General features: G+C 44.8%; 1 protein-coding gene across 1 annotated transcript in view; it reads left to right on the plus strand.

The window, feature by feature from the left end:
• Positions 1-19169, plus strand: part of CHD2 (chromodomain helicase DNA binding protein 2) — a 434678-nt gene that overhangs the window by 108716 nt on the left and 306793 nt on the right. The window contains 1 exon segment of the mRNA XM_030189719.1: positions 17658-17716. Within this exon segment, the coding sequence (XP_030045579.1) occupies positions 17658-17716 (59 nt within the window).

Genomic DNA, 19169 nt, shown 5'->3' on the forward strand with positions numbered 1-19169 from the left:
GATGGGGAAAGAGGGTACATGGAAAAAGGTAAAGAGCGAGACGCTGGATGAAAGGATTGGGGGAGAGAGGGTAGATGAGTGGAAGGATGGGGAGAGAAAGAGGGATGACACTGGATAGAAGGGTAGGAGAGAGAACATGCTGGGTGGAACGGTAGGAGAGAAAGAGGGAAGATGCTGCATGGAAGGATAGAAAGAGAAAAAGGGGAAGCTGCTGGATGGAAAGGGTGCGAGGATAGAGTTAGTGAAAGACTGGAGAATAAGAGGAAGTGGGGGCATGGGGAGAACAAGAGTGAGGAAAAGATGAAAAGCCATATGTAGATGAAGAAAAAGAGGGAAATTAAAGACTGTATAGTAAGAATGAATTAAACCTAAACAGGCAGAAAAATAAATTGAAGAAAACAGAGAAAATGGATAGAGAAAAATGACAAATGGGCAGGAAACCCTGGCAAGAGAGTTAAGAGAAGACGAAGGAGTCTGGGGACCAACACAATTAGAAAAATTAAATGACCAGACAAGGTACAGAAAAATTATTTTTAATTTAGGATAAAGTAATGTGGTAGCTGTGTTAATAAAGGTTAATAAATGGAAATAAAACATAAAATAGAAAATAAGATGATAATCTTTATATTGGACTGATACTACATTTTTGATTAGCTTTCAGAGACCAACATTTCCTTCTTTAGGTCAGGAGAGGATACCATAACAGCAGTATATACTGTCCTGAGGCAGGAGGTTTTGGCATCTGATAGCTAATTGGAAAAGGTATTGAACTAGTACAATAAAAAGGTGGTATCTTATTTTCCATTTTCGAGTGCCTGAACTGAGCATGTGTGGGAGAGCTGGCATTGGCAGCTGAAGCACACTGCCAACTGCTGTACTGCTCAAACATCACCGTAGGGGGCTCATGCTGTGGACCTCTTCAACTAGCGGGGCTTGTGCAGCTCCAGCTATTCAACCAATGCAAAAGTGGGGGGACTGAGGCCCCCTCACGGTTATATCCCTGGGGGGTATAGATGCTCGATAGGGGGTGTAATAGTGAACTAAAACACTCCCTCTTACCCATCCCTTCTGTCACTGGTGTAAATAAAATATTTTCTGGAATGGCTGTGGGATTGAAGTGTGCTGGGGCGGAGCCAGGGCAGGTGGGACTGGGACATGTACTAAAATCTCCCTCTTAAAAATTGAGACGCTTTGACAGCTCTGCTTTCTCTGTTTCCTGTCTTTTTAAGATGACTGTGTGACTGAGAGGGAGTGCTGTTAAGTGGGAATGGTATTTCCTAGAGATGCCCTCACAGCCTCGGTGTCACTCCATAGTGAGACCAGTTTATTGTGTGTGATTCTGGTCACTGCATCTCAAAGATACAGTAGAACTGGAAAACATGCTGAGAAGGGTGACAAAAATGATTAATGGGATGGAATGATTCTTAAATGAGGAAAGTCTAAAGAGGTTAGGGCTCTTCAGCTTGGAAAAGGTGGCTGAGGGGGAGATATGATAGAAGTCATAAAATCCTGAATGGAGTAGAACAGGTAAATGTGAATAGATTGATTTTTGCTCTTTCAAATAGAAGAAAGACTAGGGTACATTCCATGAAGTTACATAGTAGCACATTTAAAACAAATCCATTAAAAAAATTATTTTTGAGAGCTGAAGCTGTTTACCGCGGAGCGAGTGGTAAAAGCAGCAAATGCGGCTGGGTTTAAAACTTCCTGGAGGAAAAGTCAATAAACAAATGTTAAGGTAGACCTGGAGAAAGCTACAGCTTATTCCTGGGGTTAAGTAGCATGGAATTTGCTACTTTTTGGGACTCTTACAGGTATTTGTGACCTGGTCTGGCTTCTGTTGGACACAAGATACTAGGCTAGATTGACCCTTGATCTGACACAGTATGACAATTTTTATGTTCAGATAGGATGCATACAAGCTGTCTTGGACAGAAGACACAGATGGTCCCAGGATAGTGAGCTAGAATATAACCCACTGTTTGCAAAACACCCCTTGTTTGAGGGTTCTTCATAGGTCATGCCTATTTTGCATAAAAAAAAGCTAGTAGTAAAGCTCTCTGCCACAAGGTTTTCAGAGCAAGATGCTGTTGCTTCAACTCATGCGTAAGATTTATAAGATACATTTACCTTGCACCAAGATATATTGTGCTTGCTGAGGGTGCCTCCACAAGAAGGGCTTCCAGTAAGCCCCTGGCACAGCACAGCTAGGGAAACACTGACCCTATTCTTTTGGCTGGGGATTGGAGGGACTATTCTGCATCATCCAGTTACAATTATGATGTTCCTGTTGTTAGTCCAGTGGATCCAGGTGAACTGGATGATGATCCTTATGAGTCCATAGCCCCAAACCTATGGGGGACACAGAAGCCCTTCAGGGATTAAACATGAACAGCCTGAAGAGACATCCTATCCTGAGCTCCTTCAGAAATTCTTAAGGTTGCTGTCACTCATTTCTCCAGAGTTTCCTCATAACAAACAGGATTTCAGTGCCATCTTGCAGTCAGTTAAGATCCCTCATGAGTCACGTCTAAAAGGTTTTCCAAGGCCTGCATATAAATGATCTGACAGACATCTCTCTCAATCCAGACAATGTCCAGAGGCTAGACCTTAACTTTAAAGCATATCCAGTTCCAGGATATGAACTCTAGCAGCGTTTGCATCAGTCTTCGGTGGTTTGAAATAGCTTTTAAGAAAACTAAACCCAAATCTTTCATTAAGGGCCTACCTGGCAAGGACCCTGGAATGCTGAATGTAGTAGAAAAGAATGTTTTCTAAAGTACATAAGTATTACAATACTGGGATAGACCAAAGGTCCATCAAGCCCATCATCCTGTTTCCAACAGTGGCCAATCCAGGTCACAAATACCTGGCAAGATCCCCAAAAAAGTACAAAACATTTTATGTTGCTTATCCCAGAAATAAGCAGTGGATTTTCCCCAAGTCCATTTTAATAATGGTCTGTGGATTTTTCCTTTAGGAAGCTGTTCAGACATTTTTTTAAACCCCACTAAGCTAACGGCATTTACCACATTCTCAGGCAACGAATTCCAGAGTTTAATTATACGTTGAGTGAAGAAACATTTTTTCCAATTTGATTTAAATTACTACTTTTGTAGCTTCATTGAATGCCCCCTAGTCCTAGTATTTTTGGAAAGAGTAAACAGATGCTTCACATCTACCCTTTCCACTCCACTCATTATTTTATAGATCTCTATCATATCTCCCCTCCGCAGTCTTTTCTTCAAGCTGAAGAGCCCTAGCCGCTTTAGCCTTTCCTCATAGGGAATTCATCCTATCCCCTTTATTTTTGTCGCTCTTCTCTGCACCTTTTCTAATTCCACTATATCTTTTTGAGATGCGGTGACCAGAATTGAACACAATAGTCGAGGTGCGGTCGCACCATGGAGCGATACAAGCACATTATAACATCCTCATTTTTGTTTCTCATTCCTTTCCTAATAATACCTAACATTCTATATCAGTGATCCCTTTCTTGGTCGGTGACTCCTAACGTGGAACCTTGCATTACGTAGCTATATTTTGGGTTCCTTTTTCCCACATGCATCACTTTGCACTTGCTCACATTAAATTTCATCTGCCATTTAGATGCCCAGTCTCGTAAGGTCCTCTTGTAATTTTTCACAATCCTCTCGCGATTTAACAAATTTGAATAACTTTGTGTCATCAGCAAATTTAATTACCTCACTAGTTACTCCCATCTCTAGATCATTTATAAATATGTTAAAAAGCAGCGGTCCCAGCATAGACCCCTGGGCAACCCCACTAACTGCCTTTCTCCATTGAGAATACTGACCATTTAACCCTATTGTCTGTTTTCTATCTTTTAACCAGTTTTTAATCCGCAATAGGACACTACCTCCTATCCAGTTTCCTCTGGAGTCTTTCATGAGGTACTTTGTCAAATGCCTTTTGAAAATCCAGATACACAATATTAACCGGCTTCACCTTTATCCACATGTTTGTTCACCCCTTCAAAGAAGTGTAATAGATTGGTGAGGCTCAATTTTCCTTCACTAAATCCGTGCTGGCTTTGTCTCATTAATCCATGCTTTTGAATATGCTGTAATTTTGTTCTTTATAATAGTCTCTCTCATTTTGCCCGACACCGATGTCAGGCTCACCGGTCTATAATTTCCAGGATTTCCTGTGGAACCTTTTTAAAAAAATCAGCGTTTTATTGGCCACCCTCCAATCATCCGGTACCAAGCTCGATTTTAAAGATAAATTACATATTACTAACAATAGTTTCGAAAGTTCATTTTCAATTCTATCAGGATTCTGGGATGGATAACATCTGGTCCTGGAGATTTGCTATGGATCATGTTCTGTCAGCAACAAATATTTCCCTGTAGAGTTCACATCTACTACCTCTTCACATCTACTACTACTACTACTACTTATCATTTCTAAAGCGCTACTAGACGTACGCAGCGCTGTACACTTGAACATGAAGAGACAGTCCCTGCTCGACAGAGCTTACAATCTAACTACCTCTACTAAACAGAGTACCAGGACCATCTTACACAGTTTATGTACGATGCGTGCAGTATGATCTGCCAAACCGTGGCAGTGACTGTAGAAGCAACTATACCATGATGCTGTCACAGCAAGGGTCATGGGATTTTATATATCTCCTTTCTGTGGTACAGACCACTGGGTGCTCAAGTTCCTGACTTCATGGATACAGGTTCAATTTTGCACACTTTCCTCCACCTTTCTCACTTCCCAGTGCCTACTGTAAAGTATTCATACCACCAATACCTCACCCTGCTTAAATTGGAGCTACAGTCCCTTATACAGGCTTAAGCAATTGAGGAGGTGCCCCTTCAGGAAAGGGGTCAAGGCTTCTATTCAGCTACTTCAGTGAAAAATCATGGGGTCTATGACCTACATTGGATGTCAGTTAGCTCAACATTTTGTGTAAAGAAAATGTCAAAATAACTCCTTGGTGCTTGTCTCAGACACCTAGCCACCCACCTGGGGTTACCCCACGGCCACTTAGAGGGTCTGTTCCCAGCACAGCTCAGGTCTGCCTGCACCTGCCGCTTGTGCTCTACGCTAGCACTGTATACTAGCAACCTCATGTATGTGTCCCAAACACCTCTGGATGAGTCTCCTGCTCTCAAATTATCCCCAGTGATTTCTAGGTTACTGGGGCCACGCTCCCAGTTGTCCCACAGTTCCTAGAAAGCACTCACAGACCCAGCACACAAACCACCAGGATTCTTAGTCCAGACAAGCAGAGGCAATAAACTAAAAATGTTTATTGTCATGAAAAATTAAGAGCAATGAACAGAGAAAATGCAATCAGCAAAACAATAACAGGTAACTGAAATATGGATCAATTGTAACACTATCTAAATGTTTGTTTACTGTCTAAATAGTACCTGGCGAGATCAGGACATATAGCTGCTCACTGGTTATCAATATAACTGTTCACAGGGCCTCAGCAAAGAGATCTTTCTCTCTTTTCTCAATGGCTAAGCCTGGGGCAAAAGCCAGTACATCCTAGATGAATTTGAGCTCCTGAACCATTTGGAGCCCAGAACAGCAAATTTTAAAAGCAGTTGGCCACATCACTGCAGGTTAACTTCTTCTCTGTGTGCTAATTAAAGAAGGAACAGTCTTTTCTCAATAACAACTTTTAAACATAAACATGCACCACCTGCTGGCAAACTAGAGAAATACACTTCAAGAAATAATCAATACAGTTTACAGGCTTAAAACCCACTGTTTTGTCAAAGTGCTCCTCTGTCAAGATGACTGGCTTTCCTGGACTCGAGGCATGCCTTTACCCATGTCCATCCACCCCCATCGTCGAAGGTTTATCAGATTCACTTGCAAAAGCCAGCAGTACTAGTACCGAGTAATATACTATACTATTTGATTCTTATATCCTGCTAAATTCAACGCAGATTACAAATGAGATTTCCTTCATTCAGGAGAATTACAATAAAAGCACCTATAAACTTTACATCCATCATCACTATAAAACATCTTTTTCAACAAAACAAAAATTAGTGAGGTTCCCCAGGGCTCTGTGCTGGGACCGCTGCTTTTTAACATATTTGTAAATGACCTAGAGATGGGAGTAACTAGTGAGGTAATTAAATTTGCTGATGACACAAAGTTATTCAGAGTCGTTAAATCGTGAGAGGATTGTGAAAAATTACAAGCGGACCTTACGAGACTGGGAGACTGGGCGTCTAAACGGCAGATGACATTTAATGTGAGCAAGTGCAAAGTGATGCAAATGGGAAAGAGGAACCCGAATTATAGCTATGTCATGCAAGGTTCCACGTTAGGAGTCATGAACCAAGAAAGGGATCTAGGTGTCATCGTTGATGATACGTTGAAATCTTCTGCTCAGTGTGCTGCTGCGGCTAAGAAAGCAAATAGAATGTTAGGTATTAGGAAAGGAATGGAAAACAAAAATGAGGATGTTGTAGTGCCGTTGTATCGCTCCATGGTGCGACCGCACCTCGAATATTGTGTTCAATTCTGGTCGCCTTATCTCAAAAAAGATATAGTGAAATTAGAAAAGGTGCAGAGAAGGGTGACGAAAATGATAAAGGGGATGGGACAACTTCCCTATGAGGAAAGGCTAAAGCGGCTAGGGCTCTTCAGCTTGGAGAAAAGGCAGCTGAGGGGAGATATGATAGAGGTCTAAAAAATAATGAGTGGAGTTGAACGGGTAGATGTGAAGCGTCTGTTCACGCTTTCCAAAAATACTAGGACTAGGGGGCATGCGATGAAGCAATGTAGTAAATTTAAAATGAATCGGAGAAAAGTTTTCTTCACTCAACGTGTAATTAAACTCTGGAATTCGTTGCCAGAGAATGTGGTAACGGTGGTTAGCTTAGCGGAGTTTAAAAAGGTTTGGATGGCTTCCTAAAGGAAAAGTCCATAGACCATTATTAAATGGACTTGGGGAAATCCAGTATTTCTGGGATAAGCAGTATAAAATGTTTTGTATGTTTTTGGGATCTTGGGTATCTGTGACCTGGATTGGCCACTGTTGGAAACAGGATGCTGGGCTTGATGGACCTTTGGTCTTTCCCAGTATGGCAATACTTATGTACTCTTTGAAAAGCATAATATAGTGGTATTCTCAGGATTTTCAGAGGCAATCTTTTTCAAAGCTGCATTCCCTGATATAGAAAGGACAACTCTATCATGAATTTCTTTTGAATACTCTTAAAAGATGGATAATTTAATTTCAAACTATGTTCTGACCTAGCCGAGGAAAGAGATGATGGAAAATCCAAATAATCAAATTACCAGAGCCATCACCATACAACAATTTATAAATCATACAAAATCCTGTTAGAATATCAATGAAATGCTTTGATGTCCTCATGCATACCCCCACCCTCCCACTCTGTCAGACTGTCAAAGTAATGCTTTGATGTTTCTCTCATATATACTATCTGCTACCTCATTTGCTTATTTCCGATCTGAGGAAGAAGGGCAACCTTCGAAAGCTAATGAAGAAATGTATTAAGTTATGTCCAATAAAAAAGGTATCTTATTTTCTTTTCCATGTTTTATTTTGTTTGATTTCTATTGATAACCTAAATTATACAAGCAAGCTTAAATTGTAATCTTGAGTATACAGGAAGCCAATATAATTCCTTTAATAAGAGGGATGCTCTTTCATATTTTCCCCAAACCATAGATCAATCTTGCAGCTGTGTACTAGAGAAACTGCCCTTCAGTCTTCTTAATGCCCAAAGTTTCCATGAAATGCTGAGTGGTAGCTGTAGCCCATCTTTGGAAGCAGAAATGCTCCATTTTCCCTTCTGGATGACCTCGTGTCTGTGTCTTTGGGGGAATCACATTGACAAGTCCCTATAAACCACTAACCACATGCTTCGACTTGGCCTATCCTTATTAAACCTGGAAAAATCTTTTGTGACTCTCATACATGACATTAATTTCATAGGTGCACGCCTAGAAACTCAAGCCAGGGCCTACCTGCTGAATGATCATTGAGTAACCTCATGTATCTGTCACCAACTTACCTCTGTGTGGCCACAGTCTGCACAATTCTCAGGATATTGGGGCATATGGCAGCCTCCATACATGTTATGCCCCAGGTATGACTCCACATGAAGCCTTTTTAGTAGCACTTAAAGTTCCAGTAGGGCCAGCTTTGCCAGCCATTCTGTCAGCCATTGTCTGCAAGGATACCAAGTCACATTGGGCATGAAACAGGCACCTGAGAATTTACAGGATGATTGCTCCTTCCAAATGCCTTGATACCTCATTATCCTAATAACAGACATAGCTCCCCAGTCTGATGTAGATACGTACTTCATATATACAGGGATCTGTAGGTGGGATGTAAGAAAGATTCTCCGACGACAAGCAGATTGCTTGTTCTCACATTTGGGTGACGTCCACGGCAGCCCCATTTTTCCTGCCTGTCGTGCGAGAGTCCCGCTTCAGTCTTCTTTTTTCCGCGGTCAAGAGCAGCTGTGTTATGGTGGTTCTGTTGCCTCAGGAAAAGAGCCTTCACTTCGCTGGCTTTTTTGCCGTCTTTTCTTCGTTTTACTTTGTTCGGTACAGCTCATATTTGAACTGTTCTGTTAAAAAAAAAAAAGTTTTTTCCCTTATTTTTTAGTTTTTGTCCTAAATAAGTTTCCTTTCATTTTTGTGTGCGGCCTTTTTGGCTGCCCGTACGGGTTTCTCCTTTTTTGTGCCCTTCTTTTGGCACCATCGGGAGTTTTGATTTCGCCGCTGCTGTTTTTCCGTCGATGATATCGAGGATTGCCAGCGGCTTAAAGAAGTGCACTCGGTGCAACCAGGCAGTCTCAGGCACTGACCCTCACGTGTGGTGTATTCAGTGCCTTGGGGCCGAACATCGCCCCGGCGCGTGCAAGTTGTGTCTTAGCCTTAAAAAGCGGACACAAGCGTTGAGACAAGGTCAACGGAAACGTCTGTTTGGAGCTTTGCCCGGTACTTCGACGTCGACAGCGGTACCGAGATCGATGGCGTTGTTGATATCGGCACCGGAGAATGCATCGACCTCGGGAGCGCAGGTAATGGCTGTCCAGAGACCTTCACATGCTGGCAGCAGTGAACCATCGAGTGGGTCTCCACCTGCCTCGAGGGCTCCTGCAGTACAGGCCCATCGGGACCGACCCCTTTCGGACCCAACCCTGAGGAGGTGTGTGGATTCCATGCTTTCCTCGTCGGTACAGAGGGGTACCGGTGACGTGCCTTGAGCAAAGGCGAAGAAGCACCATCATCGGTCCCCTTCTCGTCACGGTACCGAGAGCTCCGGGGCGTCGAGGGATTTGGCACACGGGAAGCATCGACGCCGGGAGGACCGCTCACCCTCCATACAAGAGGTGTCAATGTGCCGGTCTCTGGACAGCCCCGTACCGGCTCCTCGGCAGATTCTGGCTTCGACTCCTGCACTGCTCCCACAGCCTTTCTCGACAGACACTCTTGATGAGCGCCTCCAAGCCATTCTTCCAGGGATCCTGGAAGGGCTGCTGTGACCCTCTGTTCTGGTACCGGCGGTGCTTGCGCCTACGGTACCGTCGATAGATGCGGTGGATGGCTCCCCGCCTGTGGTGAGGTCTTCGACATCGGTGCCGCTTGCGTCATCAACTGCCACCCAAGTTGACTCCCTGTCAACATCGATGGAGGGAACTTCATCACCGCCGACACGGGAGTCAACTTTTCGGCATCGCCATCGGGGCCATAGCTCCTCAGCGTTGAGACGGGCTCAACTTCGGACTGCAGTCAGGGAATGCCTATCCGATACTGAGGGAGAGGCCTCGTGGTAGGCAGAGGAAGACCCAAGATATTTCTCTTCTGATGAGCCTTGTGGTCTTCCCTCTGATCCCACTCCTTCGTCAGAGAAAGCTTTCTCCCCCTGAGAGTTTGTCTTTCTCATCCTTTGTGTGGGAAATGTTTACGGCCGTTCCCTTTCTGGTGGTAACTGAGGATGAGCCCAGGGCTGAGATGTTCGAGGTCCTCGACTATTCTTCACCACCTAAGGAATCATCCACTGTCCCTCTACATAATGTCCTCAAGCAGACATTGTTCAGGAACTGGATGAAACCATTATCTAACCCCACCATCCCTAACAAGGTTGAGTCCAAGTATCGGATTCACGGGGACCCGGAGTTGATGGAAGGCCCAGGTGCCTCATGTCTCTGCAGTTATGGATTCCGCTCTCAAGAGAGTCAAAAGTACGAGAGATTTCGCCTCGGCGCCCCCGGGCCAGGAAGCTCGGACTTTGGACTCTTTTGGGAGTAAGGCCTACCAGTCCTCTATGTTCGTGCCCAAAATTCAGTCTTACCAGCTCTACACGAGCATTCACTTGCGTGTGAAGCAACTGGCGGACTTGGTCGATCAGCTCCCTTCGGAGCAGGCCAAGCCTTTTCAGCAGGTGGTCAGGCAGCTGAAGGCATGTCGTAAATTCCTGTCCAGGGATGCTTACGACTCCTGATGTGGCGTCCAGAGCCGCTGCTCAGGGTATAGTGATGCGCAGACTCTCATGGCTGCATGCCTCTGACCTGGAAAATCGAGTCCAGCAGCGGCTTGCGGATGTTGCTTGCCCGGGGGATAATATTTTCGGCGAGAAAGTCGAGCAGGTGGTCGAGCAGCTCCACAAATGGGAATCCGCACTCGACAAACTCTCCCACTGGGCGCCTTCAGCATCTACCTCATCAGGTAGACGTTTTTATGAGGGAAGGAGGAATGCTCCCTATACTTATCACAAGTGTAGGTACAATTCACCTTCCCACCAGCCTGCTCAGGCTGAACCCCAGCGTGCTCGTTCATGTCAACAGCATGCGCCTCGACAGGCCCCTGCAGCTCCCCAGCAAAAGCAAGGGACGGGCTTTTGACTGGCTCCAGGCGAGCATAGCCGCAATCAAAGTGTCCGTGCCAGACGATCTACTGGTCGGGGGGAAGTTAAAATTTTTTCACCAAAGGTGTGGCTTCTTGTAACCTTCGGTGGGTTCTTCAAATAGTCTGGCGGGGATACTCCCTCAATTTGATCTCCAAACCTCCAAATTGCCCACCGACAGCTCAGTCCTTCAGCTTCCAGCACAGGCAGGTACTTGCAGAGGAACTCTCTGCTCTTCTCAGCGCCAATGCGGTTGAGCCCGTGCCACCGGGCAAGAAGGGCTGGGATTCCATTCCAGGTACTTCCTTGTGCAAAAGAAAACGGGGGATGCGTCCCATCCTAGACCTAAGGGCCCTGAACAAATATCTGATTCGAGAAAAGTTCAGGATGCTTTCGCTGGGCACCCTTCTTCCCATGATTCAGAAAAATGATTGGCTATGCTCCCTGGACTTAAAGGATGCTTATACACACATCCTGATACTGCCAGCTCACAGGCAGTATCTTCGATTCCATATGGGAACACAGAACTTTCAGTATTGTGTGCTGCCCTTTGAGCTCGCCTCTGCGCCCTGGGTGTTCACCAAATGCCTGGCGGTCGTTGCAGCATCGCTACGCAGGCTGGGGAATGCATGTGGTTCCTTATCTCAACGATTGGCTGGTGAAGAACACCTCGGAGGCAGGAGCTCTATAGTCCATGCAGATGACTATTCAACTCCTGGAGCTACTGGGGTTTGTCATAAATTACCCAAAGTCCCACCTTCTTCCAGTTCAGGTACTAAAATTTATAGGAGCCCTGCTGGACTCGCAGACAATCTTCTGTCACTGGTTTCCTTGGCCAGTGTCTCAGCAGATTACAGCTCTGCAGATGTTTAGGCTTCTGGGCCATATGGCCTCCACAGTTCGTGACTCCCATGACCCGTCTTCACATGAGATCAGCTCAATGGACCCTAGCCTCCCAGTGGTATCAAGCTGCTGGGGATCTAGAGGATGCAGTCCAGTTGTCCACCGCTTTTCACAATTCCCTGGTATGGTGGACAATTTGTTCCAATTTGACCTTGGGACGTCCCTTCCAAATTCCTCAGCCTCGAAAAGTGCTGACTACGGATGCATCTCTCCTGGGGTGGGAAGCTCATGTAGATGGGCTCCACACTCAGGGAGCTTGGTCCCTTCAAGAATCAGGTCTTCAGATCAATCTCCTGGAGTTGCGAGCGATCTGGAATGCTCTAAAGGCTTTCAGAGATCGGCAGTCCAATCAAATTATCCAAATTCAGACAGACAACCAGGTTGCCATGTACTATGTCAACAAGCAGGGGGGGCACCGGATCTCACCCCCTCTGTCGGGAAGCCATCCAGATGTGGCTTTGGGCTCGCCGTCGCGGCATATTTTCTCCAGGCCATGTATCTGGCAGGCGTAAACAACAGTCTGGCCGACAGGTTGAGCAGGATAATGCAACCTCACGAGTGGTCTCTCAACAGGACAGTTGTCCGCAAGATCTTCTGAGCGTGGGGCACCCCCTCGGGGGATCTCTTTGCCACTCAGATCAATCACAAGGTCCCTCAGTTCTGTTCCAGACTTCAGGCCTACAACAGGCTAGCCTCAGATGCTGTTCTCCTACATTGGGGGTCAGGCCTTCTGTATGTGTATCCTCCCATACCTCTAGTAGAGAAGACTTTGCTGAAACTCAGGCAAGACCGCAGAACCATGATTCTGATTGCTCCCTTCTGGCCGCGTCAGATTTGGTTCCCTCTCCTTCTGGAGTTATCCTCTGAAGAACCGTGGAGATTGGAGTGTTTTCCAACCCTCACCACTCAGAACGAGGGGGTGCTTCTGCATCCCAACCTCCAGTCTGGCTCTCATGGCCTGGATGTTGAGGACGTAGATTTCGCCTCCTTGGGTCTTTCTGAGGGTGTCTCTAGAGTCATGCTTGCTTCCAGGAAAGATTCCACGAAGAGGCATTACTCTTTTAAATGGAGGAGGTTTGCCGTCTGGTGTGATAGCAAGGCCCTAGATCCTCGCTCTTGTCCTAAACAGACCCTGCTTGAATACCTTCTGCACTTTTCAGAGTCTGGTCTTAAGACCAACTCCGTAAGAGTTCATCTTAGTGCTATTAGTGCTTATCATTATTGTGTGGAGGGTAAGCTTATCTCTGGACAGCCTTTAGTTCGATTCATGAGGTTTGCGTTTGTCAAAGCCCCCTGTCAAACCTCCTACGGTGTCATGGGATCTCAACGTCGTCCTCACCCAGCTGATGAAAGCTCCTTTTGAGCCACTGGATTCCTGCCATCTGAAGTATTTGACCTGGAAGGTCATTTTCTTGGTGGTTGTTACTTCAGCTCGTAGGGTCAGTGAGCTTCAAGCCTTGGTAGCCCATGCTCCCTATACTAAATTTCATCATAACAGAGTAGTCCTCTGCACTCATCCTAAGTTCTTTCCAAAGGTGGTGTCAAGAGTTCCATCTGAACCAGTCAATTGTCTTGCCAACATTCTTTCCTCGTCCTCATACCCGCTCTGCTGAACGTCAGTTGCATACCTTGGACTGCAAGAGAGCATTGGCCTTCTATGTGGGGCAGACAAGCCCCTTCAGACAGTCCGCCCAAATGTTTGTTTCTTTCGACCCCAACAGAAGGGGAGTGGCTGTCTGGAAATGCACCATTTCCAATTGGCTAGCAGATTGCATTTCCTTCACTTAAGCCCAAGCTGGGCTGACTCTTGAGGGTCATGTCACGGCTCATAGAAGTCAGCCACTATAGAAGAGATTTGCAAGGCTGCGACGTGGTCATCAGTCCACACATTCACATCTCATTACTGCCTTCAGCAGGATAGCCGACCTTACAGTCGGTTTGGGCAGTCGGTGCTGCAGAATCTGTTCGGGGTTTAGAATCCAACTCCACCCCCCTAGGCCCATTTTTTTTTCCTTTCCAGGCTGCACTCTTAGATGTTCCTTCGTAGGTCAATTTTTGTTATGTCCTCACTGTTGCAAGGCCCAATTGACCCTGTTTGTTGTTTTGAGTGAGCCTGGGGGCTAGGGATACCCATATGTGAGAACAAGCAGCCTGCTTGTCCTCGGAGAAAGCGAAGTTACTTATCTGTAGCAGGTATTCTCCGAGGACAGCAGGCTGATTGTTCTCACCAACCCGCCCGCCTCCCCTTTGGAGTTGTTCCTTTCTTTGGTTTTGCTTCATAAGTTGACTGATGTGGGACTCTCGCGCGACGGGCGGGAAGATGGCCGCGCATGCGCAGCGTGAGCGCCCGCTTGAAGGCTCTAGCAAGCTTTGTTGCTAGGAAGATTTTCTGGACCTGGGGCTGCCATGGATGTCACCTATATGTGAAAACAATCAGCCTGCTGTCCTCGGAGAATACCTGCTACAGGTAAGTAACTTTGCTTCATATCCACCTTCTAGAACTCCAAGCAATCAAACTTTCTGGCAGTGGGTCACCAGGAAAGTCAGCTCTATCCATACAGGCAACCAGGCAGCTATGTTCTACATCAACGGGCAAGGAGGCTTGGTTTCCACAGCACTCTGCCAAGAAGCAGTTAAGCTATAGAACTGGTGTTTCTATGTGGGTGGCACTTCAGGCAGTATGTCTCACTGTGAGTGTCAGAATAGTTTGTAGACAAGCTGAACTAGAAATGAGACCTTCACAAGTGGTTACTCAATGACTTCATCATATAAGATATAGTTTTGTATTGTGGCATACAAGTCACTGACCTGTTTGTCTCCCAACAGAACAGGAATTTGGGGTTTTTTGTTACAGGAGACCAATCGGAGATGATCTTATGATGCCATGCGCGTCCCCTGGAACTGTGAGGGCTCCTCCATGCATTCCTGCCAGTTGTACTCCTTTCTAAAATGATCCAGAAGATCCTTCAGCACTGAGCCCATGTTCTCTTGTCTCTCTTTTTACCTTACCAGCCTTGGCTTATAATCCATGTGTTCTGCTGCTTCTCCTGGGGTCCCAAGCCTTATTACTGATTCAACAAGATGGTTGGTTGTTGCATTCTAATCTCAAGTCCCTAGAGCTGATGGCATGGCTATTGAGAGGCAGATGAACTCCTCCCTTGCCTGTAATACAGTAATGTAGTAATTGACGGCATGTAAGGATCAGCATGGCCCCATCTAGTCTACCGAGTAAGATGTGCAGGGGTGCACCGGTGCAGATTACCTCCTCTTGTTTTTATGGTTGTCCCTGGACATCTTGGATATACTGCTGACCTCCAGGGGGACTGCAGCCAAGAACTGCTGCTGGAAATGGGCAGACTTTGCCCACTAGCATACTCAGAACTCTGAAAGTCCTTGTGACCAGTTCCACAGATTCTAGTGTATCGTTTGCGCTTTTCCAGCTCTGTCCTGAAGACTAATTCTGGTGGCAGGGTGGTATAAGTCCATCTCCATTTGTCTCCTATTTCATGTTGAGGCTCCTCCATATTAATTTCAAATATGACCTAAGAAGCTGCTCATCTGCAGTCCTGTTCTCTGTGGGACTTTAGCATAGTCCTTTACCCAATTCAGAGTCCCCTTTGAACCCTTGGGACAAGCTTCACTCATACCTTTTCTGAAAGATGCTTTATTGGTGACCATCACCTTCGTCAGTCAAGCAAGTGAACTATAAGCCCTTTGCAATTATTCCCCCAACATCCAGTTCTTTCCCAACAAGAGTGGTGTTAAGCACTGACCCTGAGATCTTTTCTAAATTTGTATTGGCATTCCATTTCAACCAAACATCTTTCTTTGTTTTCTCCCCCCCCCCCCCCCCCCCAAGTCTTATTCCCATCCATTTGAGACTGCTGTGCACATACTGGACTTTAAAGGTAATTGGAACATCAGAAAGTGCGTCTGGTAGCACTATACAAATGTTAATAATAATAATAATCTGTTCATCTTTAACCTGCATAATCTGGGCCTTCATGACCAAGGATACACACCGAGTTTCAGACTGTATTGACATATGCTGTACAAGAGCTGGCATACTAACTCCAGGTTGCTTAAGGATTCACCAGCTCTGAGTGAAATTGATAATCTATTGCCTCCCTCCAAATCAGACAGCTGTAGAACAGTGACTTGGTAATGCATCCACACTTTCACTAAAGCAGTACTGTTTGGATTCCTCCTCATGCCTCAACATTGTTTTTGGCCAGTCCATCCTGTGAAATCGTTGCACTGTGTCCACTCAAACTTGCCTTCCTGGGTTGCCTAACTAACCATGTTCCCAGCAACCCTCCAATTTATTCCCAGCTTGTCCACAGAGAAAGTGGATTGCTTACCTGTAATGAGGGCTCTCCATGGACAGCAGAGGAATAGAGCTAAACTATTCCACTCTTTTACCCCTCTTGGATTAAGACGTCTTGCCAAGTTGTTGACTGAAGAGACTGTGATGGCTGGCAGAATGAGAACCCTGACACTTGTTGAGGAAGACCGGGGGTGGGGAGCTCATTTGATGTTTTGGAGAGCAGGTATCTAAGATGATCATCGCTGAGGATGATGTCTCCCAGCTATATGGAGAAATCCCCATTATAGGTAAGCAATCCTGCTTTCCTGTAGTTAGAAAGGTAGCTTTTCTGTCTCTTCCTTATAATGTCTGTGTACATCTAGGAGCTGGGCTAGATGCAAGAGCCAGGTGATGTACTTCCATATAGCCATTGTACATTTACTTCAGAGGTGGCTCAACACATTAGCTTCCCATACGCTGTGTTGCAGCAAATCAGCAGATCTTTTCTGCAGTATGTTCAGCAGGATGCTGACGTAACACAGAGTAAGTAGTTCTCAACCCAGTGCTCTGGACGCACCTAGATAGGTTTTCAGAATATCCACAGTTAATATGCATGAGAGAGTTTGTTTTTATTTATTAACAAATTTTTATCCTGCATATCTATAAAAATCTAAGGTTACAAAAAATCTCTAAAAATTAAAACATACTAAAACATCCATCATAAAATTATTTAAATTGCTAAAATTAAAAACGGAAAAACTTCAGTTCCGTTCAGAAGCTTACTGGAGTAAATATGTTCTCAACTACTTTCTAAATGAAAGGGTCATAGTTAACTGTCTCAAATTTAAAGGTTGATTGTTCCATAAAAATGGACCTCCTATACAACTTGGTGACTTGGTGAAAAGAAGGAATGTCCAATAGACATTTCCCTTGAGAGTGCAATGCTGTTGTTGGGCGATAAATTTTCAGACTTGATGCAATATTTACAGTTGCATCATTGTTAAAAGCCTGGTGGAGATGAAAACGGTAACGGAATTCAAACATGCGTGGGATATGCATAAAGGAATCCTATGCAGTAGGAATGGATCCTCAGAAGCTTAGCCAAACTTGGGTAGCAGAGCAGGTGGGGGAAGAGAGGTTGGTGGTTGGGAGGCGAGGATAGTGGAGGGCAGACTTATACGGTCTGTGCCAGAGCCAGGGATGGGAGGCGGGACTGGTGGTTGGGAGGCAGGAAATACTGCTGGGCAGACTTATACGGTCTGTGCCCTGAAAAGGCAGGTACAAATCAAGGTAAGGTATACACGTATGAGTTTATCTTGTTGGGCAGACTGGATGGACCATGCAGGTCTTTTTCTGCCGTCATCTACTATGTCACTATGCCTTAAAAACAAAAGTCAAACATTTGTATACAATGGGGAGAGTGCATTGTGGATATCTTGATGTGTCCCAAAGACTGGGTTGAGAACACCTGACTTAGAGGAATGCAGGAAGGGAAATGATTTTAATAGATTTTTTTCTCTTAATTTGTGTTTGTTTTGTTTTTTGTTTTTTTAGAGTAGTGAGTCTGAAAATGGAAGCCCAAAAAGAAGAGGCCAGAGGATACTGAGAAAACAGTGAGTCTTCATGGAGAATTTCTCTCTTCACATTTTGCCTTCACTTTCAAAATGTAGTCCATTAAAATGCTGACAGTTATTTTTTTATTTATTTTTTGATTTTACTCACACCTTTTTCTGTAGTAGCTGAAGGTGAGTTACATTCAGGTACACTGGATATTTCTCTGTCCCAGGAGGGCTCACAATCTAAGTTTGTACCTGAGGCAAAGTTATGTTACTTTCAATCCTATTTTCAAAGCACTTAGACTTACAAAGTTACATTGTAACCTATGGAACTTTGTAAGTCTAAGTGCTTTGAAAATGAGCCCAATTTTGTCTCCAATAAGTGCTAAATTGCTTGCATTTCGGAATATGTCTCTACAGTTTTTGCTTCATAAACCCATGAATAATTTTTCATTGACATTTTGGTTTACTTGCATTAGAACTTTGACACTAAACTTAATTTTGCTATAATTTGGGTGTGTCTTATTCAGACAAAGTAATATTTTGTTTTCCATTTATGTAGAATTATAAGATACCTGCAAAGTATTTGGAACTCTTTCAGGAGGGGGGCTATCCTCTGTGTGCAAGGGTAGCAAATCATTTTTCCTTATCCTTCTAGACTAGTCCAGATAGGTGTTGTGAAGAAACTGTGTGTTTTAAGCCTGTAAAATGTATTGGATATTTTCCTATTTTAATTATGTCTGAAGTGTATTTCTCCTATTTGGCCAGCAGGTGGTGTTTCTTTGCTGTAAAGCTGTTACAGGGAACTGAATGTTCCCTAGGAGTAGCCTAATGGTTAGTGCAGTGGACTTTGATCCTGGGGAACTGAGTTCAATTCCCACTGCAGCTCCTTGTGACTCTGGGCAAGTCACTTAACCCTCCATTGCCCCGGTACAAAATAAGTACCTGAATATATGTAAACCGCTTTGAATGTAGTTGCAAAAACCTCAGAAAGGCGGTATATCAAGTCCCATTTCCCTTTCCCTTCCTTTTAACACAAGCAGGAAGCAAGCAGCAGTATACTTTCAAATCTTGTTGCCCAGGCTCTGATTAGCCCAGGAGCTTATTTCCGAGTGTACTGATTTTGCCATCAATCTTAGCCAGGAAGAAAGAGAGAGAGATCTCTTTGCTGAGGCTCGGTGAATTATATGTCTTGATTTCCCAGGTAGTGTTGGCCACTATGCAAATGTTTAGTTAGTGTTATAATTGATCCATATTTCAGTTACCTGTTGTTGTTTGCCAATTGCACATTTTTGGCCACTGTTCCAAGTTCTGAGAATAAACACAATTGTTTGTTCGTTCTGCCTGTCTGGACTGATGAAGAATCCTGGTGGTTTGTGTGTTGGGTCTGTGAGTGCTTTCTGGGAACTGTGGGACCACTGGGAGTGTGGATCCAGTAACCTAGAAATCACTGGGGATAATTTGAGAGCGGGAGACTCGCCTAGAGGCGGTTGTGACCCAGTCGGTAGGA

The sequence above is a fragment of the Microcaecilia unicolor genome, chromosome 1, assembly GCF_901765095.1.
Source record: "Microcaecilia unicolor chromosome 1, aMicUni1.1, whole genome shotgun sequence".
Lineage (NCBI taxonomy): Eukaryota > Metazoa > Chordata > Amphibia > Gymnophiona > Siphonopidae > Microcaecilia > Microcaecilia unicolor.